Raw genomic sequence first — 27900 nt, forward strand, 5'->3', positions numbered from 1 at the left:
TATTATTATTATTAGGGGATTTTGTAGCAATTTTTTTAGGGGATTATGAGGCGATTTTTTTGGGATTTCTGACCAACTTTTGTAATCACCTCCCACAAACTCATTGTACATTTTTCCCTTTATTTGAATTTTTCAGAGCTCCACTTTTTGAGGATTATTATCTCATTTTAATTCATAAGAAGCCCCCAAAATTTAAAAAAAAAACCCCAAAACTATTTAGGGTACATCCCGAATTTAATTCAGGACAAGCTCACGAAATTTTAAAAACCCTCTAAATTCATTTAGGAGACATCTAAAACCTAAAAATTTATTCTTTTATTTCCTCCTTGTCCAAGATGTCGCCGAGCATCTCCTCACACATCAGCAGCGCCCGCGCCACGTGGAAACAACCTGGAAAAATGAGGAAAAAACAGGAAAAAAACGGGAAAAACGGGGAAAAATCTCCTTCCAGACCTTGACATAAATCCATTATTTCCCAAACTCACCTTTATAAGGTCCCCCTTTGATGGAAAGAGCCACAGAACCGTCCCGGTTCAGGTACCCAAACCACTCGCCGTGCTGGGGGTCACGGAACTGAGGGGGATTTGGGGGGAAATTTGGGGAAAATTTAGGGGAATTTTGAGGGGTTTGGGGGAATATTTGGGGGGATTTGAGAAGAATTTTGGGGGATTTGGGGTCTTCAGGGGGAATTTGGGGGGTTTGAGGGGGATTTAGGGGAATTTTGGGGGGATTTGGGGAGAATTTTGAGGGGATTTGGGGTTTTGAGGGGAAACTTCGGGAGGATTTGGAGTCTTGAAGGGGTTTTGGGGGGCAATTTGGGAGAATTTAGGGGGATTTGGGGTCTTGAAGGGGATTTGGGGGGATTTGGGGAGAATTTTGGAGGGATTTGGAGTTTTGGAGGGGATTTGAGGGAGATGTGGAGGAGATTTGGGGGGAAATTTAGGGGGGATTTGGGGTGTTGAAGGGGATTTGGGGAGAATTTTGGGGGATTTGGGGTCTTGGAGGGGATTTGGGGGGAATTTGGGGGGTTTGAGGGGGATTTAGGGGAATTTTGGGGGATTTGGGGAGATTTTTGAGGGGATTTGGGGAGAATTTTGGGGGGTTTGGGGTCTTGAAGGGGATTTGGGGAGAATTTTGGGGGGATTTTGAGGGATTTGGGGACTTGGAGGGGATTTGGGGGGAATTTGGGGAGAATTTTGAGGGGAATTTTGGGGGGATTTGGGGGGAATCTGGGGGGATTTGAGGGGGATCTGGGGGGAATTTGGGGGGATTGGAGGTTTTGGAGGGGATTTGGAAGGAATTTGGGGGGATTTGGGGGAAATTTGGGGGGATTTGGGGTCTTGAAGGGGATTTGGAGGGGATGTGGAGGAGATTTGGGGGGAATTTAGGGTCCCTCCAAGACTCCCCAAATCCTCCCTAAATTTCCCCAAAATCCCTCCAAATCCCCTCCAAGACCCCAAATCCCCCCAATTCCCCCCAAATCTCCCCAAACCGCTCCAAGAGCCCGAATTTCCCCCCAAAGGCCACCTTGTGGAAGGTGAACCGGGCCATGTGTAGGAAGCGGGAGATGAGCTCGGGCCGGGGCTGGAGGCGCAGCGCGGCCAGGAGAGCGACCAGCGCCTCGGCGTGCGGCCACCACAGCTTCAGAGACCACTCCAGCTGCGGGAATAATGAGAATATTCGGGGGGAAAATGGGGAAAAAATGAGAATATTGTAGTGGAAAAATTGGGGGGAAAATTGGGGAAAAAACGGGGGAAAAATGGGGGGGAAATGGGGAAAAATGGGGAAAAATGGGGAAAAAATGGGGGGAAATGGGGGAGAAATGAGGGAAAATTGGGAAAAAAAGGGGGGGGGAAATTTGGGAAAAAATGAGAATACTGGGGGGAAAATGGGGGTGAAGCTGCTGGTGTGGGGCCACCACAGCTTCAGAGACCACTCCAGCTGCGGGAATAATGAGAATATTCGGGGGGGAAAATGGGGAAAAAATGAGAATATTGTAGTGGGAAAATTGGGGAAAAATTGGGGGGAAAATGGGGAAAAATGGGGGGGAAATGGGGAAAAATGGGGAAAAAACGGGGGAAAAAATGGGGGAAAAAACGGGGGAAAAATGGGGGGGAAATGAGGGAAAATTGGGAAAAAAGTGGGGGGGGGAAATTTGGGAAAAAATGGGAATACTGGGGGGAAAATGGGGAAAATGGGGGTGAAGCTGCTGGTGTGGGGCCACCACAGCTTCAGGGACCACTCCAGCTGCGGGAATAATGAGAATATTCGGGGGGGGAAATGGGGAAAAAATGAGAATATTGTAGGGGAAAAATTGGGGAAAAATTGGGGGGAAAATTGGGGAAAAATGGGGGGGAAATGGGGAAAAATGGGGAAAAAACGGGGGAAAAAATGGGGGAAAAAACGGGGGGAAATGGGGGAGAAATGAGGGAAAATTGGGAAAAAAAGGGGGGGGGAAATTTGGGAAAAAATGAGAATACTGGGGGGAAAATGGGGGTGAAGCTGCTGGTGTGGGGCCACCACAGCTTCAGAGACCACTCCAGCTGCGGAAATAATGAGAATATTCGGGGGGGAAAATGGGGAAAAAATGAGAATATTGTAGGGGAAAAATTGGGGAAAAATTGGGGGGAAAAATGGGGGAAAAATGGGGGGGAAATGGGGGAAAAACGGGGGAAAAAATGGGGGAAAAAACGGGGGGAAATGGGGGAGAAATGAGGGAAAATTGGGAAAAAAAGGGGGGGGGGAAATTTGGGAAAAAATGAGAATACTGGGGGGAAAATGGGGGTGAAGCTGCTGGTGTGGGGCCACCACAGCTTCAGAGACCACTCCAGCTGCGGAAATAATGAGAATATTCGGGGGGGAAAATGGGGAAAAAATGAGAATATTGTAGTGAAAAAAATGGGGGGGAAATGGGGAAAAAATGGGAAGAAATGGGGGAAAATGAGAATGTTGTAGGGAAAAGATGGGGGAAAAAAGGGGAAAAATAAGAATATTGGAGGGAAAAATGGGGGAAAAAAGTGGGGGGAAGTGGGGAAAATTTAGGAAAATTGGAGGAAAAATGGGGGGAAAATGGGGGGAAAATGAGAATATTGTAGGGAAAGAAGAAAAGAAAAAAAAAGGAAAAAAAAAAGAAAAAAAGAAAAACAAAAAACCAACCCAGAAAAAATGGAGGGAAAAGTGGGGAAAATGGGGGGAAAAATGAGGGGAAAATTGGGAAAAAAAAGGGGGGGAAAATTGGGAAAAAATGGGGGGAAAATGGGAATACTGGGGGGAAAATGGGGGTGAAGCTGCTGGTGTGGGGCCACCACAGCTTCAGGGACCACTCCAGCTGCGGGAAAATGGGGAAAAAATTAGAATATTTGGGGGAAAAATGTGGGGGGAAAATGGGGGGAAAAAACGGGGAAAAACGGGGGGAAAATGGGGGGGAAATTGGGGAAAAATGGGGGGGAAAAAACGGGGGAAAACGGGGAAAAATGGGGCGAAAACGGGGGAAAAATGAGGGAAAATTGGGAAAATTGGGGAAAAATGGGGGAAAATGGGAGAAAATGGAGGAAAAAAGGGTGAAAATTGAGGGAAAATGGGGGAAAAATGAGGAAAATATGAGAATATTGTAGGGAAAATCAGAGAAAAAATGGGGAGGAAATGAGAATGTTGTAGGGAAAAAATGGGGGGGAAATGGGGAAAAAATTGGGGAAGAATGGGTGAAAAAATGAGGAAAAATGGGGAAAAAAAACGGGGAAAAAATGGGGGGGAAATGGGTGAAAATGAGAATATTGGAGGGAAAAAATGCGGAAAAATGAGAATATTGTAGGGAAAAAAATGGGGAAAGAAGTGGGGGAAAATGATAATGTTGTAGGGAAAAAACACAGGAGAAAAATGGGGAAAAATAGGAAAATGGGGAAAAAATGGGGGGAAAATGAGAATATTGGGGGGGAAAAACGTGAATTTGGGAAAAAATGGGAACATTTTGGGTGTTCCCAGGTGAGAATTTGGGTTCCCAGGTGAACATTGGGGTTCCCAGGTGGGATTTTTTGGGTCCCCAAGTGGCATTTTTTGTGTCCCCAGGTGAATTTTGAGGTTCCCAGGTGGATTTCAGGGTCCCCAGGTGAGTTTTGGGCTTTCCAGGTGGGATTTTTAGATTAATTTTTGCGTCCCCAGGTGAATTTTGAGGTTCCCAGGTGGATTTCAGGGTCCCCAGGTGAGTTTTGAGGTCCCCAGGTGAGTTTTGGGGTTCCCAGGTGGGATTTTTAAATTAATTTTGGGTCCCCAGGTAGATTTTTGGGTCCCCAAGTGGCATTTTTTGGGTCCCCAGGTGAATTTTGAGGTTCCCGGGGTGGATTTCAGAGTTCCCAGGGTGGATTTCAGGGTCCCCAGGTGAGTTTTGGGCTTTCCAGGTGGGATTTTTAGATGAATTTTCGCGTCCCCAGGTGAGTTTTGAGGTTCCCAGGTGGATTTCAGGGTCCCCAGGCGAGTTTTGGGGTTCCCAGGGTGGATTTCAGGGTCCCCAGGCGAGTTTTGGGGTTCCCAGGGTGGATTTCAGGGTCCCCAGGTGAGTTTTGAGGTCCCCAGGTGAGTTTTGGGCTTTCCAGGTGGGATTTTTAGATGAATTTTTGCATCCCCAGGTGAGTTTTGAGGTCCCCAGGTGAGTTTTGGGGTTTCCAGGTGGGATTTTTAGATGAATTTTTGCATCCCCAGGTGAATTTTGGGTTCCCAGGTGGATTTCAGGGTCCCCAGGTGAGTTTTGAGGTCCCCAGGTGAGTTTTGAGGTTACCTGTGTGGGGCAGTGCCCGTCAGCGTCCAGGAAATAGAAGAGCCCCCCGTGCTGGGGGTCCCAGCCCCACCTGAGGGGTCCCTCCACCAGCCCGGCCACGGCCCGAGCCCCCAAATCCGCATCCCCCCGGCGCCCCGAGAGCTCCAGCAGCAGCCAGCCCGCCTCCAGCGCGTGTCCTGGGGGCCAAAAACGGGGAAAAGGCAAAATTTGGGGAGGAAATGGGAAAATTCGGGGAGGAAATGGGAAAATTCGGGGAGGAAATGGGAAAATTTGGGGGTTTGGAGCCCAAAATTGGGGGTTTGGAGGCTAAAATTGGAGGTTTGGAGCCCAAAATTGGGGGTTTGGAACTCAAAATTGGGGGTTGGAGCCTAAAATTTGGGTATTCTAGCCTTAAATTCAGGTTTTGTAGTCAAAAATTGGGGGTTTGGAGCCTGAAATTGGAGGTTTTTTTTTGTTTGGAGCCTAAAATTGGGGGGTTGGAGGCTAAAATTGGGGTGTGGAGCCCAAAATTGGGGGTTTGGAGCCCAAAATTGGGGGGAAAGGAGCAAAAAATTGGGGAGGAAATATCAAAAATTGGGGGTTTGGAGCCCAAAATTGGGGGTTTGTTGCCCAAAATTGGAATCAAACCTCCCAAAATCAGGATTTGCCCCTAAAAATTGGAACCAAAGCCCCCAAAGTTGGAGCCAACACCCCCAAAATTGGGACCAAACCCCCAAAATCCCCATTTCCCCCCAAAATCAGGATCAAACCCCCCAAAATCGGGATCAAACCCCCCAAAATCGGGATCAAACCCCCAAAATCGAAACCAACCCCCCCAAAATTGGGATCAAACCCCCAAAATCAGAACCAAACCCCCCAAAATTTGGAACAAACTCCCCAAAATTGGGATCAAACCCCCCAAAACTAAAACCAAACCCCCCAAAATTGGGAACAAATCCCCAAAATCGAAACCAAACCCCCCAAAGTCGGGATCAAACTCCCCAAAATTTGAACCAAACCCCCAAAATTGGAATCAAAGCCCCCCAAAAAAATCACAATTTCCCCCCAAAATCGGAATCAAACCCCCCAAAATTGGCATCAAACCCCCCCAAAATCGGGATCAAACCCCCAAAATCGGGATTTGCCCCTAAAATTTGCCTCGACTTCCCCCAAAATTGGAACCAAAATCCTCATTTCCCCCCAAAATCAGGATCAAACCCCCCAAAATCAGGATCAAACCCCCCAAAATTGGGATCAAACCCCCCAAAATCAGAACCAAACTCCCCAAAACTGAAACCAAACCCCCCAAAATTGGCATCAACCCCCCCCAAAATCGGGATCAAAACCCCCAAAATCGGGATTTGCCCCTAAAATTTGCTTCGACTTCCCCCCCAAAATTGGAACCAAACCCCCCAAAATCCTCATTTCCCCCCAAAATTGGGGGTCCCCCCTCACCGGGGTTCATGAGGCGCCCGAGGCTCCCCGGCAGCTCCTCCCCCTCGGGGCTGACGTTCTCCAGCACCACCGAGTCCCCCCGCTGGGACCCCGAAATTTGGGGGGAGAAAAGGGGGGGACACAGATTTTGGGGGGCCCCCGGGGGAAATTGAGCCCCCAGGGGCGATTTTGGGGGGGATTTGGGGGTCCCGGGGGTGATTTTGGGGGGGATTTGGGGGTCCCGGGGGCGATTTTGGGGGGGATTTGGGGGTCCCGGGGGCGATTTTGGGGGGATTTGGGGGTCCCGGGGGCGATTTTGGGGGGGATTTGGGGGTCCCGGGGGTGATTTTGGGGGGATTTGGGGGTCCCGGGGGTGATTTTGGGGGGGATTTGGGGGTCCCGGGGGTGATTTTGGGGGGATTTGGGGGTCCCGGGGGTGATTTTGGGGGGGATTTGGGGGTCCCGGGGGCGATTTTGGGGGGGATTTGGGTTCCCGGGGGCGATTTTGGGGGGGATTTGGGGGTCCCGGGGGGGATTTTGGGGGGATTTGGGGGTCCCGGGGGCGATTTTGGGGGGGATTTGGGGGTCCCGGGGGGGATTTTGGGGGGGATTTGGGGGTCCCGGGGGGGGATTTTGGGGGGATTTGGGGTCCCGGGGGCGATTTTGGGGGGGATTTGGGGTCCCGGGGGGGGATTTTGGGGGGATTTGGGGTCCCGGGGGCGATTTTGGGGGGGATTTGGGGTCCCGGGGGGGGATTTTGGGGGGATTTGGGGTCCCGGGGGCGATTTTGGGGGGGATTTGGGGGTCCCGGGGGGGATTTTGGGGGGGATTTGGGGGTCCTGGGGAGGATTTGGGGGTCCCAGGGGATCCTGAAGGAGTTTGGGGGGGGGGGAAATTTGTGGTGGGGTGAAGTATTGGGGGTCCCAGGGATGATTTTTTGGGTCTTGGAGATGATTTTGGGGCTTTGGGAGTGATTTTGGGGGTCCCAGGTGTGATTTGGGAGTCCCGGGGATGATTTTTGGGATGTCCCAGGTGTGTTTTGGGGATCCCAGGTGCGATTTTGGGGTCCCAGCTGCATTTTTGGGGGTCCCAGGTGCATTTTTGCAGATCTCAGGCGCATTTTGGGGGCCCCAAGTGTGTTTTGGGGGGTCCCAGGTGCATTTAGGGATATCCCAGGTGTGTTTGGGGGGTCCCAGGGGTGATTTTGGGGGTCTCAGGTACATTTAGGGATATCCCAGGTACATTTTGAGGGGTGCCAGGTACATTTAGGGGTGTCCCAAGCACAATTTCGGGGTCCCAGGTGTGATTTTGGGAATCCCAGGTGTGGTTTGGGTGTCCCAGGTACATTTTTGGGGATTCCAGGTGTGTTTTGGGGTGGTCTGAGGTGCAGTTTCAGGGTCCCAGGTGCATTTGGGATGCCCCAGGTGTGTTTGGGGGTCCCAGGGATGATTTTGGGATGCCCCAGGTGTGTTTGGGGGTCCCAGGGATGATTTTGGGATGCCCCAGGTGTGTTTGGGGCTCCCAGGGATGATTTTGGCTGCCCCAGGTGTGTTTGGGGCTCCCAGGGATGATTTTGGCTGCCCCAGGTGTCTTTTTGGGGCTCCCAGGTGTGTTTTGGCTGCCCCAGGTGTGTTTGGGGGTCCCAGGTGTGTTTTGGCTGCCCCAGGTGTGTTTGGGGGTCCCAGGTGTGTTTTGGCTGCCCCAGGTGTGTTTGGGGGTCCCAGGGATGATTTTGGCTGCCCCAGGTGTGTTTGGGGGTCCCAGGTGTGTTTTGGCTGCCCCAGGTGTGTTTTGGGGCTCCCAGGGATGATTTTGGCTGCCCCAGGTGTGTTTGGGGGTCCCAGGTGTGTTTTGGCTGCCCCAGGTGTCTTTTTGGGGGTCCCAGGTGTGTTTTGGCTGCCCCAGGTGAGTTGGGGATGTACCTGCAGGTGCATCAGGACGTGCCGCGCCCCCCACTCCACCATGGCCTCGGCCTCGGGGTCGGGCTCACTCGGGGGGTCCCTCTTGGGGTCCCCCAGGAGCTGCAGCCCCACCTTGAGCACCATCATGGGCTGGGCCAGCGCCTGCTGGGGGGGGGTCCCCCGAGAACCGGGGCCGCCCCAGTTCCATGGGAGCCCCCCGGGCCCAGCCCCACACGGCCAGAGCCCACTGCCGGCCCCAGGCCTGCAACGTGGGGAGGGGGCTCAGGGGGGCTCAGGGGGGTTTGGGGTCTCAGGGTTATTTGGGGGTCTCAGGGTTATTTGGGGAGGGGTCTCACCCAGTAGCAAGGGTCAGGGTTATTTTAGGGAGGGGTCTCAGGGCTCTCAGGGTTATTTGAGGAGGAGTCCCGGGTTATTTGGGGAGGGGTCTCGGGCTATTTGGGGAGGGGTCCCGGGGCTCTCAGTCTATTTGGGGAGGGGTCCTGGGACTCTCAGGCCATTTGAGGAGGGGTCCCAGGGCTCTCAGGCCATTTGGGGAGGGGTCTCACCCTGTAGCGCGGCTCTCAGGGTGATTTGGGGAGGGCTCTCAGGCTATATTTTGGGGAGGGGTCTCAGTCTATTTGGGGAGGGGTCTCACCCGGTACCGCGGCTCCCAGGGTTATTTGGGGAGGGGTCTCAGGGTTATTTGGGGAGGGCTCCCAGGGTTATTTGGGGCGGGGTCTCAGTCTATTTGGGGAGGGGTCTCACCCGGTAGCGCGGCTCCCCCGCCGCCCGGCCCAGCTCGTCCAGCCCCAGCGCACAAAAGGCTTCGCTGTAGAAGCTGCGCTGGAGCCGCTCGGGGCGCCCGTCCCGCCGCAGCGCGAAGGCGGCGCGGGTCGAGCCCGGCTCCGGCCGCACGTGGCGCTGCAGGAACTCCCCCGCTGCGGATCGGGGCAAAACCCGCCCGGTTCGGGACGATTTGGGGGCATTTGGGGGGAAATTTTGGGGGGAATTTGGGGGGAAAATGAAAAAAAGGGGGAGCGGCGCCCATAGAGAGCAATGGGGGCGGCGCCGCTTAGCGGCCAAAAAGGGAATTGCAGGCGGTGAGATCGGTGAGAGAATTTTGGGGGGAAATTTGGGGAATTTGGGGAATTTTTGGGGATTTCGGGGGAATTGGGGGGTTTGAGTGGATTTTTTGGGGGAAATTGGGGTTTGAGTGGATTTTTGGGGGAAATTGGGGGTTTGAGTGGATTTTTTGGGGGAAATTGGGGGTTTGAGTGGATTTTGGGGGGGAAATTGGGGGTTTGAGTGGATTTTGGGGGGGAAATTGGGGGTTTGAGTGGATTTTGGGGGGGAAATTGGGGGGTTTGAGTGGATTTTTGGGGGGGAAATTGGGGGTTTGAGTGGATTTTGGGGGAAATTGGAGGGTTTGAGTGGATTTTGGGGAAATTGGGGAGTTTGAGTGGATTTTGGGAGGAAATTGGGGGTTTGAGTGGATTTTGGGGGGAAATTGGGGGTTTTGAGTGGATTTTGGGGGGGAATTGGAGGGAATTGGGGGTGGAGAAAGGGGGGAACTGCACCCATAGGGATCAGTGGGGGGGATTTTGCCCGGCTGGAACTGGGGGGATTTTTGGGAATTTCGGGGTGGAAAAAAAGGGGAAACCGCGCCCGTAGAGATCAATGGGGAAAAACTGGGGGGATTTGGGATAACGCGGGGGAGGAAAAAGAGGGAATTAAACCCAAAATGGGCAAAGGGGAATGAACGGCGCCCATGGACAGCAATGAGAGAATTTGGGGGAAAATCGGGAGAATTCGGGAAAATCAGAGGGCGGGGAAAAAAGCGGATTAAAAAAGGATAAAGGGGGGGAACCAGCCCCAAAAACTGCCCCAAATCCCACCCCAAACCCCCTGGGGACCCCTCCCCACCTTTCCGCGCCGCCTCGAGCAGCTCGGGCCGGCGGAACCGGGGCACGGTCCGGTACAGGCGGGAATAGACCCAGATCTGGGGGGTCGGGGGGGGTTCAGGGGGGCTCGGGGGGTCCTCAGAGCCCCCCCAGGTCCCTCCCCACGCCCCCAGCCCCACACGGACCTGGCGGCCCTGCAGCCACACGAATTTGGTGTCGTCGTAAACGGAACCGTCGCGGCTCAGGCAGGAGAAGAAACCCCTGGGGGGGGTCACAGGGGGATTTTGGGGGGTCCAAGGGGGATTTGGGGGGTCCCAGGAGGATTTTGGGGGTCCCAAGTGGATTTTGGGGGGTCCCAAGTGGATTTTGGGGGTCCCCAGGGGGATTTTGGGGGGTCCCAGGGGGTCCCAGACCTCGGGTTTCTTTGTGGGGCGGGGGGAACTTGGGGGTCCTGGGTGTCCCCTGTGGGAATTTGGGGAGCACTTGGGGGGTCCTTGGGCAGAACTTTGGGATTTTGGGGGGTCCCAGAGCTCAGAGTCCCCCATGGGGCTGTGGGGGGGACTCGGGGGTCTCAGGGGGGCTGGGGGGTCCCTGACCCCGGGGTCACCCTTGAGGATTTGGGGACACTTGGGAGGGTCCTGGGGACAAGCTGGGGGGTCCCGAGGTCACCTGGGGTTCTCTGGGGGTCCTAGAGGTGTCCCTGGGAGTCCCTGAAGGTGCTGGGGGTCCCGGGGTGAACCTGGGAGTCCTGGGGTGTCCCTGGGGTCCCGGGGGGTCTCTGGGAGTCCTGGGGGTGTCCCTGGGGGTCCTGGGGGTCCCAGGAGTGTCCCTGGAGGTCCTGGGGGGGTCCTGGGGGTGTCCCTGGGGGTCCCTGGGCGGTTCCCGGGGTGAACCTGGGGGTCCCGGGGGGTCTCTGGGGGTCCCAGGAGTGTCCCTGGAGGTCCTGGGGGGTCCCTGGGTGTCCCTGGGGGGGGTCCCTGGAGGTACTGGGGGTGTCTGTCCCTGGAGGTCCCTGGGGGTCCTGGGAGGGTCCCTGGAGGTGCTGGGGGGTCCCGGGGGGGTCCCCCCCTCACCCGTGCTCGGGGTCGTGCGAGTGCCGCTCCCAGAACGCGACCACCGCCTCCAGCTCGGCCGCGATGCGGCTCCGCCACTCCCGGAGCTGCTCCATGGGCTGGGGAGGGGGCGGCCCGTGGGACCCAGACCCAAAACCACCCTCCGGACCCACCCGCGGGACCCCAGACCCAAAAATACTCCCCGGATCCTCCTGTGGGAACCCCAGACCCACAAACACCCCCCTGACCCGCAAATACCCCCCAGACTCACAAATAGCCCCCGGACCCACTTATGGGACCCCAGACCCACAGGAACCTCCCAGACCCACCCGTGGGACCCCAGACCCCCCTCGGTCCCAGGGTCCCCCTCAGCCCAGCCAAGGGGGGGTCCCCAAAATCCCCCCAGGCCCCACCCCAGGGGTCCCCATGGACCCCCAGACCCCCACGGGGGTCCCCAAAATCCCCCCAAGCCCCACCCCGAGGACCCGAACCCCTTCTGCCCCCCAACCTCCACCGTGGGGGTCCCCAAAACCCCCCCAGGCCCCACCCCGGGGGGTCCCCATGGACCCCCAGCCCCCCCCCCAGCCCTGGGGGTCCCCTCAGCCCCCCCCAGGCCCCTTTTGGGGGTTCCCAAAACCGCCCCTCCCCCCCCCCCCCGGACCCACCGCGGCCTCTGCCCAGTCACGAGACTCGCGACAAGCCCCGCCCCTTTCCTGACCACGCCCCGCCCACTTCCCCTTTGGCTCCGCCCACCGCTGCATGGCCACGCCCCCTTGAGCGCCGAGACCCCAAATTGGGGCGGATTCAGAGGGGCTGGAGACCCCCAGGACCCCAAAGTGACCCCCAGACCCAAAATCCTTCCCCGAGACCCCAAACTGGGGGGTCCAGACCATCCACAGACCCCCCAAGACCCCCTACCCAGACCCCCAAACTGCGGGCTCCAGACCCGACCCTCCCACCAAACCCCCCCCCAAATTTATTAAATTTTACTCCAAAAAAATGTCTTTTTTTATTTTCAAAATAGCACAAAAACGACGGACACAACACTCGAGGGGGGGAGGGGAGGGGAAGGGGGGGGAGGGGTCGGGGGGGTCGTTTTTCCCCTCCCCCCCCACTATGATACACCGGGGGTCCCCCCTCCCCCTCCCCCCACCCCCCGGGAGGGGGGGGGGTCTGTACAGGGTGGGGGAGGGGTCCCGGGGGAGGGGGGGGATTTGGGGGGGGGAGGGGAGGGGGAGGGGCAGCGTTGTACAAAACTTTTTCATTCCAGCAACTGCAACAGGTAAAAAAAAGCCCCCCCCGACCCCCCTCCCCCCCCCCGAGGCGAAGGGACCCCCCAAAACCCCCTCCCCAAAAAAAAAACCCCCCCGGGGATGTTTGGGGGGGGCGTGTGGGGGAGGGGAGTCCCGGGATTTTTGTTGTTGTTTTTTGGGGGGGGGTCCCGGGGGGTCCTTCACTGCCCTTCAGCCTTGGGCTTCTTTGGAGCGGATTTCCTGGGGAGGGGGGATTTGGGGAGGGGGGAGTTTGAGGGGAGGGTCTGATGGAGACCCCTCCTCAAAATAGACCCCAAAAAACCCCCCAGACCTTCAATGCAGCCCCCTCCCCCCACCCAGGACCCCCCAAAACCCCTCCATACCCACCCAGCCCCCCCAAATGAGAGCCCCAGACCCCCCAAAACAACCCCCAGACCCCCAAAAGAGCCCCCAGACCCCAAATTCACCCCCAAACCAGACCCACAGAACCCCCAGACCCCTCCAGGACCCCAAAAACAACCCCCAGACCCCCAAAAACAACCCCCAGACCCCAAAAAACAACCCCCAGACCCCAAAAAGAGCCCCCAGACCCCTAAATCCCCCCCTGCCCCCCAATACAACACCCAACCCACCCCCAGACCCCCCTCCAGGACCCCCAAGACCCCCCCAAATGTCCCCAGGACCCCCCAAGCCCCCCCAAAGAGCCCCCCAGGACCCCCCAAATGTCCCCAGGACCCCCCAAGCCCCCCACTCACAGGTCGGGGGACGCCAGGGGCCGTTTGCTGCCCGGTTTCCCGGCGCCGCCGTCCTTGCTCGACTCTGGGGGAGTTTGGAGAGGATTATCAGGGGTGGGAGAGACCCCCAGGCGTCTGTAGCCCCCTCCCCAACCAGTGTGTGCCCCCAGACTCATTTCACAGTCTCCAGACTCACCTGACAGCCACTGCACCTGTGTGGCTGGGCCACAGCCCTTGTCATTGTGGGTGGGTGACAAGGGGACAATCTCACTCCCACAACCTCCCCCAGGTGCGTGCAGCCCCCAGACTCATTTCACAGCCCCCAGACTCACCTTGCAGCCCCCAGACCCGTCCCAGAGCCCCCAGACTCATTTCACAGCCCCTAGACTCACCTTGCAGCCCCCAGACCCGTCCCAGAGCCCCCAGACTCATTTCACAGCCCCCAGACTCACCTTGCAGCCCCCAGACCCATCCCAGAGCCACCAGACTCACCTTGCAGCCCCCAGACTCATTTCACAGCCCCCAGCCCCACCCCAGAGCCCCCAGACTCACCTTGCAGCCCCCAGACTCATTTCACAGCCCCTAGACTCATTTTGCAGCCTGCAGACTCATTTCCAGCCCCCAGACTCACCTGGCAACCCCCAGACTCACCTTGCAGCCCCCAGACCCGTCCCAGAGCCCCCAGACTCATTTCACAGCCCCCAGACTCACCTTGCAGCCCCCAGACCCATCCCAGAGCCACCAGACTCACCTTGCAGCCCCCAGACCCATTTCACAGCCCCCAGACCCATTTTGGCAGCCCCCAGACTCACCTGGCAGCCCCCACACCCATCCCAGAGCCCCCAGACTCGTTCCAGATCCCCCAGACTCACCTTGCAGCCCCCAGACTCACCTTGCAGCCCCCAGACCCATTTCACAGCCCCCAGACCCATTTTGCAGCCCCCAGACTCACCTGGCAGCCCCCAGACTCACCTTGCAGCCACCGCACCTGGGTGGCGGGCCCGTAGCCCTTGTCGTTGCGGGCGGCGATGCGGAAGATGATGGCCGGCTTGGTGGTGTGGTCGATGTGGGCGCTGGCCAGGCTGGAGGCCGGCACCAGGCACGAGGGGCTGGCCCGCAGTAGACCCTCATGAAGGCCAGCTGGGCGCCCCCCCCGCGGGCCTCGGGGCCGCCCCCGGGCCCCCCCTGGATGGCCAGGTACACCGAGTACTCGGCGATGCGCCCCGACGTCACCGAGGGCGGCTCCCACGTCAGGTGCGCTCCGTCGGGGCTCTAAGGGGACAGAGGGGACACGGGAGGTTAGAGGGGACATGGGGACACCAGGGTTAAGGGGGGGACAGAGGAGACAAAGGGAAATGGGGGGTTAAGGGGGGACAGAGGGGACACAGGGGGTTATGGAGGGACAAAGGGACATGGGGGTTATGGAGGGACAGGCTCCCACGTCAGGTGCGCTCCGTCGGGGCTCTAAGGGGACAGAGGGGACACAGCGGGGTTAAGGGGGGACAGAGGGGACACGGGGGGGTTAGAGGGGACAGAGGGGACACCGGGGTTAAGGGGGGACAGAGGGACACGGGGGGGTTAGAGGGGACAGAGGGGACACCGGGGTTAAGGGGGGACAGAGGGGACACCAGGGGAGTTAGAGGGGACAAAGGGACATGGGGGGACATGAAGGGACAGGGTCCCACGTCAGGTGCGCCCTGTCGGGGCTCTGCGGGGACATGGGGGACAGCGGGGGGTTAGAGGGAGGACAGAGGGGACAGAGGGGACACAACAGGACACGGGGGACACCAGGGGTTAGAGGAGACAGAGGGATATGGGGGGACATGAAGGGACAGGCTCCCACGTCAGGTGAGCCCCGTCAGGGCTCTGTGGGGACATGGGGACACAGCGGGGTTAGAGAGGGGACAGAGGGGACACCGGGGTTAGGGAGGGACAGCAGGGTTGGAGGACAGAGGAGGACATGAAAGGGACACAGGGGACATGGGGTTAGGGAGGGACAGGGGACAGAGGGGACATGGGGTGTTATGGAGGGACAGAGGGGGACACAGGCTCAGGACAGGACATGAGGGGACAGGGAGGATATGAGGGTAATGGGAGGTGGGGGACATGGGGGGACACAGGAGGATCCCTGCCGTGGGGTCTGGGGTCACCTTGATGGCTCAGGGTGCCCTGGGGAAGCCGGGCAGGGATGGGATCAGGTTGGGTTGGGTCAGGTTTGGGTTGGGGTTAGGGATGTGGGTCTGGGGTCTCTGCCGTGGGTCAGGGGTCTCTGCCGTGGGTCTGGGGTCACCTTGCTGATCTTGATGGCGCAGGGCGCCCCGGGGAAGCCGGGCAGGCAGGTTTTGAAGGCCGAGAGCTCTGAGAAGGGCCCGCGGCCGCAGGCGTTCAGCCCGGCCACGCGGAACTTGTAGGCCGTGCCCGGCTGCAGCTCCTGCCGGCGCAGCTGGGAGTGGTCCGGGACCCCCGAGCCCTCCTCCTGCGGGGACAGGTGGGGACATGGGGACAGGGACACAGAAACCCCTGGACATTGGGGACAGGGACACAGAAACCCCCTGGACACTGGGGACATGGCCAGAGAACCCCCCTGGACACTGGGGACAAGGTCAGAGAAATCCCTCGGACGTTGGGGACAAGGACACAGAAACCCCCTGGACACTGGGGACAAGGACACAGAAACCCCCTGGACACTGGGGACAAGGACACAGAAACCCCCCCTGGATGGGGACATGGATAAAGGAACCCCCTGGACATTGGGGACACTGTGGGGACATGGAGAACCCAGAGGTTCTGGTCCCTGGTCCCATAAACCTGTCCCCAGGTGTCCCCAGTGCCATGGAGCTGTCCCTGAGCTGTCCCTGGGTGTCCCCAATGCCACCAGCCTGTCCCCAGCTGTCCCAGCTGTCCCCAGGGCTGTCCCCAGTGCCATGGAGCTGTCCCCAGCTGTCCCTGAGCTGTTCCAGGGTTGTCCCCAGGGGTGTCCCCAGCTGTCCCTGAGCTGTCCCCACATGTCCCCAGGGTTGTCCCCATGTGTCCCCAGCTGTCCCCAGGGCTGTCCCCAGGTGTCCCCAGGACCACCTCCAAGGTTGTCCCCAGGTGTCCCCAGGGGTGTCCAGCTGTCCCTGAGCTGTCCCCAGGGCTGTCCCCCAGGGTTGTCCCCAGCTGTCCCAGGGTTGTTCCCAGGTGTCCCCAGGTGCCTCCAGGTGTCCCCAGGGGTGTCCCCATGTGTCCCCAGGGGTGTCCCCAGGTGTCCCCAGCTGTCCCCATGTGTCCCCAGCCGTCCCAGGAGTGTCCCCATGTGTCCCTAGGTGTCCCCATGTGTCCCCAGGTGTCCCCATGTGTCCCCAGGGTTGTCCCCAGCTGTCCCCAGGTGTCCCCATGTGTCCCCAGCTGTCCCAGGAGTGTCCCCATGTGTCCCTAGGTGTCCTCAGGAATGTCCCCATGTGTCCCTAGGTGTCCCCAGGTGTCCCCAGGTGTCCCCAGCTGTCCCCAGGGTTGTCCCCAGCTGTCTCCAGGTGTCCCCAGGGTTATCCCCAGCTGTCCCCATGTGTCCCCAACCGTTCCAGGGTCACTCACGTCGGCCGGGGGCGCGTCCTCGGCGGGCAGGAAGTAGTGAGTGACCATCATGGTGGTGCCCTTGATGACCCCCACGTCAAACCACTGGTTCTCCTTCTTGGGGACAGCCTTGGGGGGCGCGCCGGGCTCCGGCTTCTAGAGGGGACACGGGGGGTCACGGGGGGGCACAGGGGGGTTGCGGATTTTTTGGGGGGTAAATCAGGGAATTTTGGGGAAATTTGGGGGGGTTTTTTGTGGGGGAAATCAGGGATTTTTGGGGGGGAAATTGGGGATTTTGGGAGGAATTTCTGGAGGATTTTGGGTGGATTTGTGAGGATTTTGTGAGGAATTTTGGGGTCATTTGGGAAAGGATTTTGGGGGTGGATTTCTGGAGGATTTTGGGGTGGATTTCTGAGGATTTCGAGTGGGATTTTGGGGAGGATTTTGGGGTGGATTTGGGGGAGGATTTCAGGGTATTTTGGGGAGAATTTTGGAGTTATTTGGGGAAGTATTTCAGGGTGATTTGGGGCAGAATTTTGGGTGGATTTCTGGAGGATTTCAGGATGATTTGGGGTAGAATTTTGGGCCGATTTCTGGAAGATTTGAGGGAGGATTTTTGGGTGGATTTGCAAGGATTTTGTGCAGAATTTTGGGATCATTTGGGGAAGTATTTCAGGGTGATTTGGGGCAGAATTTTGGGTGGATTTCTGGAGGATTTTGGGGGGAATTTCAGGGTTATTTGGGGGAGGATTTCGGGGTGATTTGGGGTAGAATTTTGGGATTTCAGGACACCCCCCAGGTGATCCCCACTCACCACAGGGGTGCTCTCGATGCCGTTGGCCACCTCGGCCAGGGCGGCGGCCGCCTGCAGCTTGGCGGGGCTGGGGGCCACCGCGGGGCCTGGGGGGGCCACGAAGGCGCTCGAGGGGGCCAGGCCTGCATTGGGGGGGAGAATACACAAAAAAAATTGGGGAGGGGGCTTAAAAACCTTAAAAACCCACCCCTGGAATTCCCCACCCACCTCAGTGTCAGTGGTGGGGTCTTGAAACAAATCTATGGGTGGTCCCCCACCTTGCTGTGGGTGAGCCCCCTACCCAAAAGGGGTCCCAACCCCCCGAGGGATTCCAAACCCCCCCAAGGGACCCCTCCCCACCAAAGGGGTGTCCCCCCTGGGGGTCCCAAAACTCCCCCAGGGATCCCAAAGGGGTCCCAAACTCCCTCGTGGGTGCCCCCTCCCCACTTTATGGGTGTCCCCACTCCCTGTGGGTGCTCCCCAAGGGGTCCCAAGCCCCCCAAACGCCCCCAGAGGGGTCCTAAGCTCCCCCATGAGTGCCCCCTCCCCAGTTTATGAGTGTCCCCACTCCCTGTGGGTGTCCCCTATGGACCCCAACCCCCCCCAAGAGGTTCCAAACCCATAAATACCCCCCAAATCACCCCTCCTCCCCAAATGGGTGCCCTCTCCCCACTTCATGGGTGCCCCCCCAAGGGGTCCCAAGCCCCCCCAGGGACCCCAAACCCCTCCAAATCACCCCCCCTCCCCAAATGGGCGCCTTCTCCCCACCCCCATCACCACGGGTGCCCTCGTGGGGTCCCAAACCCCCTCCCCAGTGTCCCCCCGTCCCTCACCGTCCCCGGCAGGGGGCAGCAGGCTGGCGGGGGTGGCCCCCCCGGGCACTGTTCCCAGGTCCCCCAGGCCGTTGGTGTCCCCCGCGGGGTCGTTGAGGCTGTCGGCGGGGGCCAAGGCCTCGGTGGGCAAATGGGGAGGGGGCGCGGCCGCCTGGGGGGGGGCTGGGGCTGCAGGAGGGGCCGGGGCGGGGCTGGGGGTCGCTGGGGGGGCGGCCGGGGGGGTCCCGGCCTCGGCCAGGTGCTGCTGGTGCTGCACCAGAGCCGCCAGTTCCTGCTGAGTCAGCACCAGGGGCAGCGCCCCCCCCGCGCCCCCCGCCCCCTCCGAGACCCCCAGGGCCCCCCCCAGCTCCGAGGGGCCCCCCCCGGGCTCTCCGGGCTCCAGAGGCTCCGAGGTTCCTGTGGGGAGGGAGGATATGGGGGTCAGGGGGGATGGAGCATGGGGGTCAGCACAGAGTCCAGTTCTGACTCCCTGTGGGGTCAGCACAAAATCCACCCTGTGGGGTCAGTGGGGTCAGCACAGAGTCCAGTTCTGACCCACTGTGGGGTCAGTGGGGTCAGCACAAAGTCCACCCCATGGGGTCAGTGGGGTCACTCCAAAGTCCACCTCTGACCCCCTGTGAGGTCATTGGGGTCAGCCTGAAATCCACCCCGTGGGGTCATTGGGGTCAGCCCAAAATGCACGCTGGGGGGTCATTGTGGTCATGGGGTCACCATCACCCCCCACTGTGTGACCCCCATAACCACGGGACCACCACCATGGGACTGAGACCCCCAGGACCCCCCTAAATCTCTCCTAAACCCACCCAGATCACCCCCAAACCCCTCCAGGACCCCTCAAACCCCCCCAAAACTGACCCATAACAGCCTGCAGCACGGCCTGGATGGCCAGAGCCTTGGCCTGGGGTCACCACTGTGGGACTGAGACCCCCGGGACCCCCCCAAACCCCTCCTAGGACCCCCCCAAATCCCCCCCAGGACCCCCCCAAAGCCCCCCAAAACTGACCCATGACGGCCTGCTGCGCCGCCTGCAGCACGGCCTGGATGGCCAGAGCCTGTGCCTGCGCCTCCTCGCTGGCCGCAGCCGCCGCCGCCGCCTCGGCCGCCGCGGTGACCGCCAGCTCCTCGGGGGTCAGTCCCGGGGGTCCCCCGGTGCCCCCCGCCTCGGCCAGCAGCTCGGGGGGCAGCGCCAGCCCCTCGGGGGGAGCCCCCTCGCCCGTGGCCGGCGGCGGCAGCACCACCACGGCCAGGGGCTCCGGGGACCCCCCGGGCTCGGCCGGAGCCGCGGCCTCGGGGGCGGGAGGGGACGGGGACGGGGCCGAGGGGGGGTCCTGGGAGGGGTGGGGGTCTCCGGGAGGGGTGGGCGTGGTGGTCGGGGGGGTCTCGGGGGGCGCAGGGGGGGATTCGGTCAGCGACGAGATGGTCTGTGGGGAAGGGGAGAGGGAAAAGGGGTCAGGGGGGGACAGAGACCCCTCCCCAGGGATGGGGGTTTGGTGGCACCAAAGGCACCTGTGGTCCCTTGGGATGCTGCCGTGGTCATTGGTGTCCCCAGACCCCGCCCAGTGTCCCCAAAAAGTCCCCAGCAATGGTCACAATGAGCCCACGGTGTCCCCAGACACCCTCTCATTGTCCCCAAACCCCTCCTAATGTCCCCAAAACCCCCTCATAGTGTCCCCAACCCCGTCTCACTGTTCCAACCCCCCCAACAGTGTCCCCAACCCCCCTCCCCAGTGTCCCCAAACCCCCCTACTGCCCCCAAAGCCCCTCCCAATGTCCCCAAACTCCTCCCAGTGACCCCAAACCCCCTCCCAGTGTCCCCAAACCCCCCCACAGTGTCCCCAAGGCCTCTCACCGGCACGGCCGGCCCCGGCGCTGGCGTGGACTGAGTGACCGTAGTGACCGCTCGGGGCTGGGGGGTCCCGGTGGTGCCGCTGGGGCCGGGGCTGGGGGTCCCGGGGGGCACGGGGGGACCCCCACCCTCACTGGGAGGGGTCTCCCCCTCCCCCTGCCCGTTGGCAGCCGGTGGGGGAGGGTCTGTGGGGACAAAGGGGAGGGGTCAGCGAGGTGACAACCCCAAAATGAGGATGAAGGGGGACAATTTGGGGACAATCACGGCAGAGGGGGGGTCACCTTGGCTGGCGCCCATGCTGGCGGTGACCGTGGTGGCCGTGGCCGTTGTCCCCGTCTCGTGGGTCTCGCAGGGGGGGTTGGAGCAGGCTCGGGGGGGGCTGGTGGCAGCGGTGGTGGCACAGGGCGGGGGCGATGTCACCCCCTCGGTGGCGGCCGTGCTGGTGGCCGTGCTGGTGGCCACGCTCTGGTGGCTCTGGCAGGGCGGGGACCCCGCGGGGGCCGTGCTGGTGGTCCCGGTCTCGGGGGTCTCGCGGGAGGGGTTGGCACAAGGCGGGGACCCCCCCGTGGCCGAGGTGGTGGCGGTGGTGGTGGCAGAGCTGGTGGCCGTGGTAGTGTCACCCGGCCGGGACCCCGCGGTGGCCGTGGTGGCCGTGTTGGTGGTCCCGGTCTCGTGGGTCTCGCAGGGGGGGTTGGCGCAGGGGGGGACACCCGGCGGTGGTGGCACCGCTGTCCCCGGCTCCGGAGGGGGGTGAGAGGTGGCCGTGGTGGTGGTGGCCGTGCTGGTTGTCCCTGTCTCGTGGGTCTCACAGGGGGGGTTAGAGCAGAACCGTGTCCCCGTCGTTGTCACCGTGTTGGTTGTCCCCGTCTCGTGCGTCTCACAAGGAGGGTTGGAGCACAACTGTGACCCTGTCATTGTCACCGTGTTGGTTGTCCCTGTCTCGTGGGTCTCACAGGGAGGGTTAGAGCAGGGTGGCCTTGCTGCTGTCATTGTCACCGTGTTGGTTGTCCCCGTCTCATGGGTTTCACAGGGTGGATTGGAACAAGGTGGCCTTGCTGCTGTCGTTGTCACCGTGTTGGTTGTCCCCGTCTCATGGGTCTCACAGGGAGGGTTGGAGCACAATTGTGACCCTGCCACTGTCACCGTGTTGGTTGTCCCCGTCTCATGGGTCTCGCAGGGCGGGTTGGAACAGGGTGGCCTTGCTGCTGTCACTGTCACCGTGTTGGTTGTCCCCGTCTCATGGGTTTCACAGGGTGGATTGGAACAAGGTGGCCTTGCTGCTGTCGTTGTCACCGTGTTGGTTGTCCCCGTCTCATGGGTCTCACAGGGAGGGTTGGAGCACAACTGTGACCCTGTCACTGTCACTGTGTTGGTTGTCCCCGTCTCATGGGTCTCACAGGGAGGGTTAGAGCAGGGTGGCCTTGCTGCTGTCACTGTCACCGTGTTGGTTGTCCCCGTCTCATGGGTTTCGCAGGGGGGGTTAGAGCACAGCCGTGTCCCCGCGGGGGTCTCACACGCCGTGGTGGTGGTGGTGGCTGTCCCCACGCCCCCCGCGGTGGCCGCTGTCCCCACCTCAGGCTGCCCCCAGGGCGTCGTTTGGCACGGGGTGATCTCCTGGGTTTGGCACAGGGTGGTGACAGCACCACTGCCACCACCCTCGGGGGGGCACAGCCGCGCCGTCATCGTGGTCCCCGTGGCCACCGTCTGCTGCGTGGGACAGGGCGGGGCCCCCGGTGTCCCCAGGCGCGCTGTCCCCGTCCCCGCCGCCGTGGGGGTGTTGGTGGTCCCCGTCTCGTGGGTCTCGCAGGGGGGGTTGGAGCAGGCCCGGGGGGGCGGTGGCAGCGTTGTCCCCCCGCCCGTGTCCTCGCAGAGCAGCTGCAGCTGCTGCTGTCCCCCTCCTGTCCCCACGTTGGCCACCAGGCTGGTGGTGGCCGTGTTGGTGGTCCCCGTCTCGTGGGTCTCGCAGGGGGGGTTGGAGCACACCAGGGTGACCGTGCCCGGGGTGGCCTCGGTGGCCGGGGGCTCGGCCAAGGTGCCACCCCCGGTGGTGGCCGCGGGGGGACCTTCGGCCGTGGGCGACGCCAGGATGGACACGGGGAGGTCGTGCACGGGCTGGGCCTCCACCCCGCTGGGTGTGGTGATCAGCGTCACCTGCGTGGGCTGGGACACCGGCTGTGTCCCCACACAGGGTCAGGGGACAGCTCTGGACTGTCACTGGGAGGTGGCACTGCCACACAGCCCTGCCCAGACCCCAACTCAAATATCTGTGAGCCCCCTGTTGTGTCACCCCAAATTCCTGTGTGTCCCCCCCCAAGGGCTGGCACCGCCACATTCGGGGCTCCCCCAAATGTCCCCAGGGTCCCCTCACCTGCATGGTGATGGCAACTGTCCCCAGCACCCCTGTCCCTCGTGTCCCCATTGGGTCCTCAATGTCCCCAGGGTCCCCTCACCTGCACGGTGATGGTGGGTGTCCCCTGTCCCCAGTGTCCCCAATGTCCCCAGAGTCCCCTCACCTGCATGGTGATGGTGGGTGTCCCCAGGCCGCCCCCGGCCGCGGTGGCCGTGATGGCCGCGGGGTTCAGGACCTGGCTCGAGAGGGTGGCGATTGTCCCCAGGGTGGTGATGGGCGTGGCCAGCGAGGCCGTGGCGCTGTGGCCGCCCGCGCCCCCGGCCAGGCTGGTGGACACTGTCCCTGTCACCGTCCCCAGCGTGGTCACACCTGCCAGGGGGATGGATATGGTGGCAGTGAGTGACCGCTCCGGAGAGTGACCCAAAGTGACCCCGTGGTGACCCTTCCTGTGACAGTGACCACCCCCAAGTGACCTCCAGGTGTCCACCCACTGACCCCATGACCGCCCCATGACCCCTCCAGTGACCAGCAGTACCCTTGACCACAAGGGTGGTCACCTCAGTGACCCCCTGGTAACCACCTCCTTCACCAGTGGTGCCCTTGACCACAAGAGTGACCACCCCAGTAACTCTGAGATGACCCTTGACCACAAGCCACTCCTCCCCAGTGACCACCCCAATGACCCCAAGAATGACCCCATGCCCCTCCCACTCACTGGTGGTGCCCTTGACCACAAGTGACCACCCCAGTGACCCAGACGTGACCCTTGACCACCAGAGTGGTCACCCTGGTGACCCAAACATGACCCTTGACCACAAGTGACCACCCAGAGATGACCCTTGACCACCATAGTGGTCACCCCAGTGACCCAGATGTGACCCTTGACCACAAGTGACCACCCCAGTGACCCAGAGATGACCTAGAAATGACCCAGAGGTGACCCCAATGACCCCAGAGTGACCCCACTCACCGGTGGTGCCCTTGACCACCAGGGTGGTCACCGTGGGCTTGACGGCCGAGACAGTGACCGGAGTGACCAGCCGGACGCCGCCCATGGGCACCGTCCGCAGGATCGTCCCCGGCTGTCCTGGAGCCCCCTTCAGCACCACCTGAGGGGACACGGGGACACTGCTGTCACCTGGGGACCCCTCGGCTGACCCCCAGTGTCACCAAACCCTGGCCTGAGCCCATCAAGTGTCCTCAATGTCACCAAACCCTGGTGTGGTGCCTGTCCTCTGCTGTCACCAATGTCCCCAACCCCTCAGCTGACCCCACCCCAGTGTCCCCAGCGTCACCAAACCCTGGCCTGAGCCCATCAAGTGTCCTCAATGTCACCAAACCCTGGTGTGGTGCCTGTCCTCTGCTGTCACCAATGTCCCCAACCCCTCAGCTGACCCCACCCCGGTGTCCCCAACCCCACCGCAGTGTCACCCATGTCCCCAAACCATAGTCTGACACCCCCTACTGTCACCAATGTCCCCAAACTCTTGTCTGACCCCACCTCGGTGTCACCAATGTCTCCAAACCCTTGTCTGACCCCATCCCTACTGTCACCAATGTCCTCAGCCCCTCAGTTAACCCCACCCCAGTGTCCCCAGTGTCACCAAGCCCTTATCTGACCCCACCCTGGTGTCACCAATGTCCCCAACCCCTCCTCTGACACCCTCTAAAGTCCCCACCCCCCCCGAGCCCACCCTAAAGACCCCCACAGCGTCCCCCTAATGTCCCTCTGTGTCCCTTCATGTCCCCCGCACCTCCAATGTCCCCAGGTCTTCCCTGTCCTCAGTGTCCCCAACCCTGTCCTGTCACCTCCTGTCCCCACCATCTCCCTGTCCCTGAACTGCCCCAATCCCAGGTGTCCCCAGGTGTCCCTCACCTGTGTCACGCCCTGCTGGCCGTGTCCCCCGCCCAGCTTGGGGACAGCTGTGATGATCTTGGCGGGGGTCCCTGTGCCCGAGGTCATCACCTTGGTGGTGATGATGGTGATGGGGGACTTGATCCCGGGGCTGCTGGTGACACCTGGGGGACACGGGGGGGACACAGGAGGTCATGGTGGGGTCAACAGGGGGGACAGGGACATGGGGGGGACACAGGGAGTCACGGGGGTCACCCCCTGTCACTCACTGGTGGCCTCTGACTGGGTGGTGATGGGGGACTGGGGGGGCTGGGGGAGTGTGGGGGGGTCTCAGGAGGGGTTTGGGTGAATTTGGGGAGGGGTCTCACTTACCTGGAGCCCCTTACTGGGTGATGATGGCTGACATGGGGATGGTTTGGGTGGGGTCTCAAGGATTTTGGGGATGATTTGGGGGTCTCAGGGATGATTTGGGGGTCTCGGGGCAGGTTCACGTTAATTTGGGGAGGGGTCTCACTCACCTGGAGCCCCTGACTGGGTGATGATGGCCGACATGGGGATGGTTTTGATGGGGTCTCGGGGGGTTTGGGGGTCTCAGGGATTTAGGGAAGGTTTGGGGGTCTCAGTGGGGATTCACATTAATTTGGGGAGGGGTCTCGCTGACCTGTAGCCCCCGACTGGGTGATGATGGCTGACATGGGGATGGTTTGGGTGGGGTCAGTGGGGCGGTTTGGGGGGTCTCAGAGTGGCTCAGGGGTCTCAGGGATTTCGGGGATGATTTGGGGGTCTGAGGGCAGGCTCAGGTTAATTTGGGGAGGGGTCTCACTCACCGGTAGCCCCCGACTGCGTGATGATGGCCGACATGGGGATGGTTTTGATGATGGTGGTGGTCCCGGGCTTGGTGGTGCTGGGGGACACGCTGCTGATGCCCAGGATGGTGGGGGGCTTGGCCGCCCCCGCCCCCGCCTGCGTGCTGGTCAGGATGGTGGTGGGCTTCCCCTCCCCCGACGTCACCAGCTTCAGGATGGTCCCCGCGGGCAGGGGGCCCTTGGTCTGGGGGGAGAGGGCACTCAGGGGAGGGGGCACTCAGGGCAGGAGTGGTCACTCAGGGTGGTCAGTGAAGGAGTGGGGGGGGGGGATTTACGGTGGTCATTGGGGGTTTGGAGGGGTCAGCAGGGAATGGGCTGGGGATGGTCAGTGAGGGGCTTGAAGGGGTCCCAGGGGGGTTTTGGGGGGGGGTCTCAGGGACTTGAGGGGGTCTCAAGGATTTGGGGGATTTTAAGGTAATTTTGGGATAATTTTGGGGTAATTTTGGGGTCTCAGGGGTGTCACCTGTATGATCTGGGTGACAGGGCCGCTCGAGGCCTGCCTGGTGACAGTCAAGGGGGGCTTTGGGGGGCTCTCAGTGATTTGGGGAGGGGCCTCAGGGACTCAGAGGGATTTTTGGGGTATTTTGGGGGGTCTCAGGGGTGTCACCTGTATGATCTGGGTGACGGGGCCGCTCGAGGCCTGCCCGGTCATGGCCAAGGGGGGCTTTGGGGGGCTCTCAGTGATTTGGGGAGGGGTCTCAGTGATTTGGGGAGGGGTCTCAGGGACTCGGGGAGACTTTTGGGGTATTTTGGGGGGTCTCAGGGGGGTCACCTGTATGATCTGGGTGACGGGGCCGCTCGAGGCCTGCCCGGTCACAGCCGAGCTCTGCACGGGTTTCGTTTGCACCACCGACATCACCTTGCCCAGGTTGGAGATCTGGGGGGGCCGAGGGGCTCAGAGACCCCCCAGAAAACACCCCCCACAAAGGAACCCCAAATCCTGACCTTTGAGGGGTTTTAAAGCCTCTGGGACCCCCAAATTTGGGAAGTTTGGAGGTGAAGAACCCCCAAGACCCCAAGCCAGGGGGAGGACACCCCAGAATGCCCCAAATCTTTGTTCCCACAGCCCCAAATCCCACGGGACCCCCCAAATTTCAGTCTCCATGGCTCTAGAGCCCCCTAGGACCCCCAAATTGGGGTGTCCATATCCTCAGAGTCCCCGAGGACCCCCAAAATCTGGGTCCCCACAGCCCCATCACCTCCCAAATCCAGGTCCCCACACCCCCAGACCCCCCAAATCTATGTCCCCACCCTCCCAGTGTCCCCCCTGTCCCCAAATTGGGATCCCCACACCCCCAGACCCCCCAAAATCCATGTCCCCAGCCTCCCAACATCCCTCCTGTCCCCAAATCCAGATGCCCACGACTCCAAGACTCCCGAAATCGAGATCCCCACGCCCCCAGAGCCCCCCAAATCTGTGTCCCCACCCTCCCAGTGTCCCCCCTGTCCCCAAACTGGGATCCCCACACCCTTAGAACCCCCCAAATCCAGGTCCCCACACCCCCAGACCCCCTCAATCTGTGTCCCCACCCTCCCAGTGTCCCCTCTCACCAGGGCGCTGCCCCCCGGCACGGAGATGGGGCTCTTGACCAGCGTGATGGTCTTGGTGACCCCTCCGACCACGGTGGTGACCACCTGGGCCTGCTGGGCCACCGTCACCGTGCCGGACTTGTGCACGGTGATGATGGGCCTGGTGGCCGCGTTGGTGGCCGTGGGGGACGCCCCGGCCGTGCCCACCTGGGCGGCCGCCGTCTTCAGCATCCGCGTGGCGGGGTTGCTCACCTGGGGGGGACATGGTGGGGACACGTTGGGGACAGTCATGGGGTCACCCTGAGTCCCCCAGTGACACCACAGGGGTCACCCAGTGACCCCCTTCAAGCTTCTGGGGTCACCTTCAGTCCCCCAGTGACACCACAGGGTCACCCAGTGACACCCTCGAGCTCCCCAGTGTCACCATGGGGTCACCCTGAGTCCCCCAAGGACCCCCTCAAGCTCCCCAGGGCCACCACAGGGTCACTCCAAGCCCTCTAGGGACAAAGAATGGCCCCCTTGAGTCCCCCAGTGACACAACAGGGTCACCCCAAGTCCCCTAGTGACACCATGGGGTCATTCAGTGACCCCCTCAAGCTCCCCCAGTGACATCATGGGGTCACCCTGAGTCCCCCAGTGTCACTCCAGTGACCCCCTCAAGCTCCCCTGTGTCACCACAGGGTCACCTTGAGCCCTCTGGAGACAAAGAATGGCCCTCTCAAGTCCCCCAGGGCCACCCCAGGACTCCTCAAAGTCCCCCAGTGCCACCTCAGGCCCTGGTGACACCAAAGTGACAATGCCACCACCACCACACCAAGCCCCTCCACTGTCCCCTGACCCTCCCCGTTGTCCCCTACCATGACAGGTGACGATGCCACCTTGACGGTGGCGGGCAGGGTGGTGGCCCCGGGGGTGACGGCCACCGTCTTGACGATGGTGGCCCCGGCGGGGACGCTGAGCACGGTGGGCGCCGAGGCCGGGGGGATCTTCTGCGTGGCCGCGGCCGCCGCCGCCAGCGCCGCCATCCCGCTCATCTGTGGGCTGCTGCCGATCACCTGCGGGCACAGGGGGGGTCAGGGCACCTGGGACAGGTGGGGACGGGGGGGAGCACCTGGGACAGGTGGGGACACGTGGGGGAGCACCTGGGATGGGTGGGAACACCTGGAGATAACTGGGGACAGCGGGGTGTGAGGGCACCTGGGAAAGGTGGGGACAACTGGGGACACATGGGGGAGCACCTGGGACAGGTG

At 61.0% G+C, this 27900-nt stretch overlaps 2 protein-coding genes across 2 annotated transcripts in view; both read right to left on the reverse strand.

The window, feature by feature from the left end:
• Positions 1 to 262: 262 nt before the first annotated feature.
• RENBP (renin binding protein) lies at positions 263 to 11748 on the reverse strand. Its single transcript, XM_083881415.1, is given in 12 exon segments — positions 263 to 390; positions 486 to 573; positions 1528 to 1659; positions 4772 to 4947; positions 6206 to 6287; positions 8107 to 8265; positions 8267 to 8347; positions 8851 to 9023; positions 10009 to 10084; positions 10172 to 10247; positions 11060 to 11157; positions 11704 to 11748. Coding segments are annotated over 11 exon segments (1221 nt in total). The 5' UTR covers positions 11155 to 11157; positions 11704 to 11748; the 3' UTR covers positions 263 to 307.
• A 679-nt stretch (positions 11749 to 12427) lies between these two features.
• The window catches only part of HCFC1 (host cell factor C1), a 29486-nt gene continuing 14013 nt past the window's right edge, over positions 12428 to 27900 (reverse strand). Inside the window, 18 exon segments of the mRNA XM_083881419.1 lie at positions 12428 to 12531; positions 13047 to 13110; positions 13998 to 14135; positions 14138 to 14297; positions 15316 to 15501; positions 16599 to 16733; positions 17392 to 17513; positions 18204 to 18599; positions 19207 to 19624; positions 20053 to 20234; positions 20331 to 22221; positions 22563 to 22768; positions 23370 to 23508; positions 24276 to 24418; positions 25082 to 25304; positions 25893 to 25997; positions 26672 to 26902; positions 27508 to 27705. Coding sequence (XP_083737545.1) covers positions 12492 to 12531; positions 13047 to 13110; positions 13998 to 14135; positions 14138 to 14297; positions 15316 to 15501; positions 16599 to 16733; positions 17392 to 17513; positions 18204 to 18599; positions 19207 to 19624; positions 20053 to 20234; positions 20331 to 22221; positions 22563 to 22768; positions 23370 to 23508; positions 24276 to 24418; positions 25082 to 25304; positions 25893 to 25997; positions 26672 to 26902; positions 27508 to 27705 — 4977 coding nt within the window. The 3' untranslated portion in view covers positions 12428 to 12491.

Source organism: Zosterops lateralis, assembly GCF_965231275.1.
Source record: "Zosterops lateralis genome assembly, chromosome: 33".
In the NCBI taxonomy this organism is placed as follows: Eukaryota; Metazoa; Chordata; class Aves; order Passeriformes; family Zosteropidae; genus Zosterops; species Zosterops lateralis.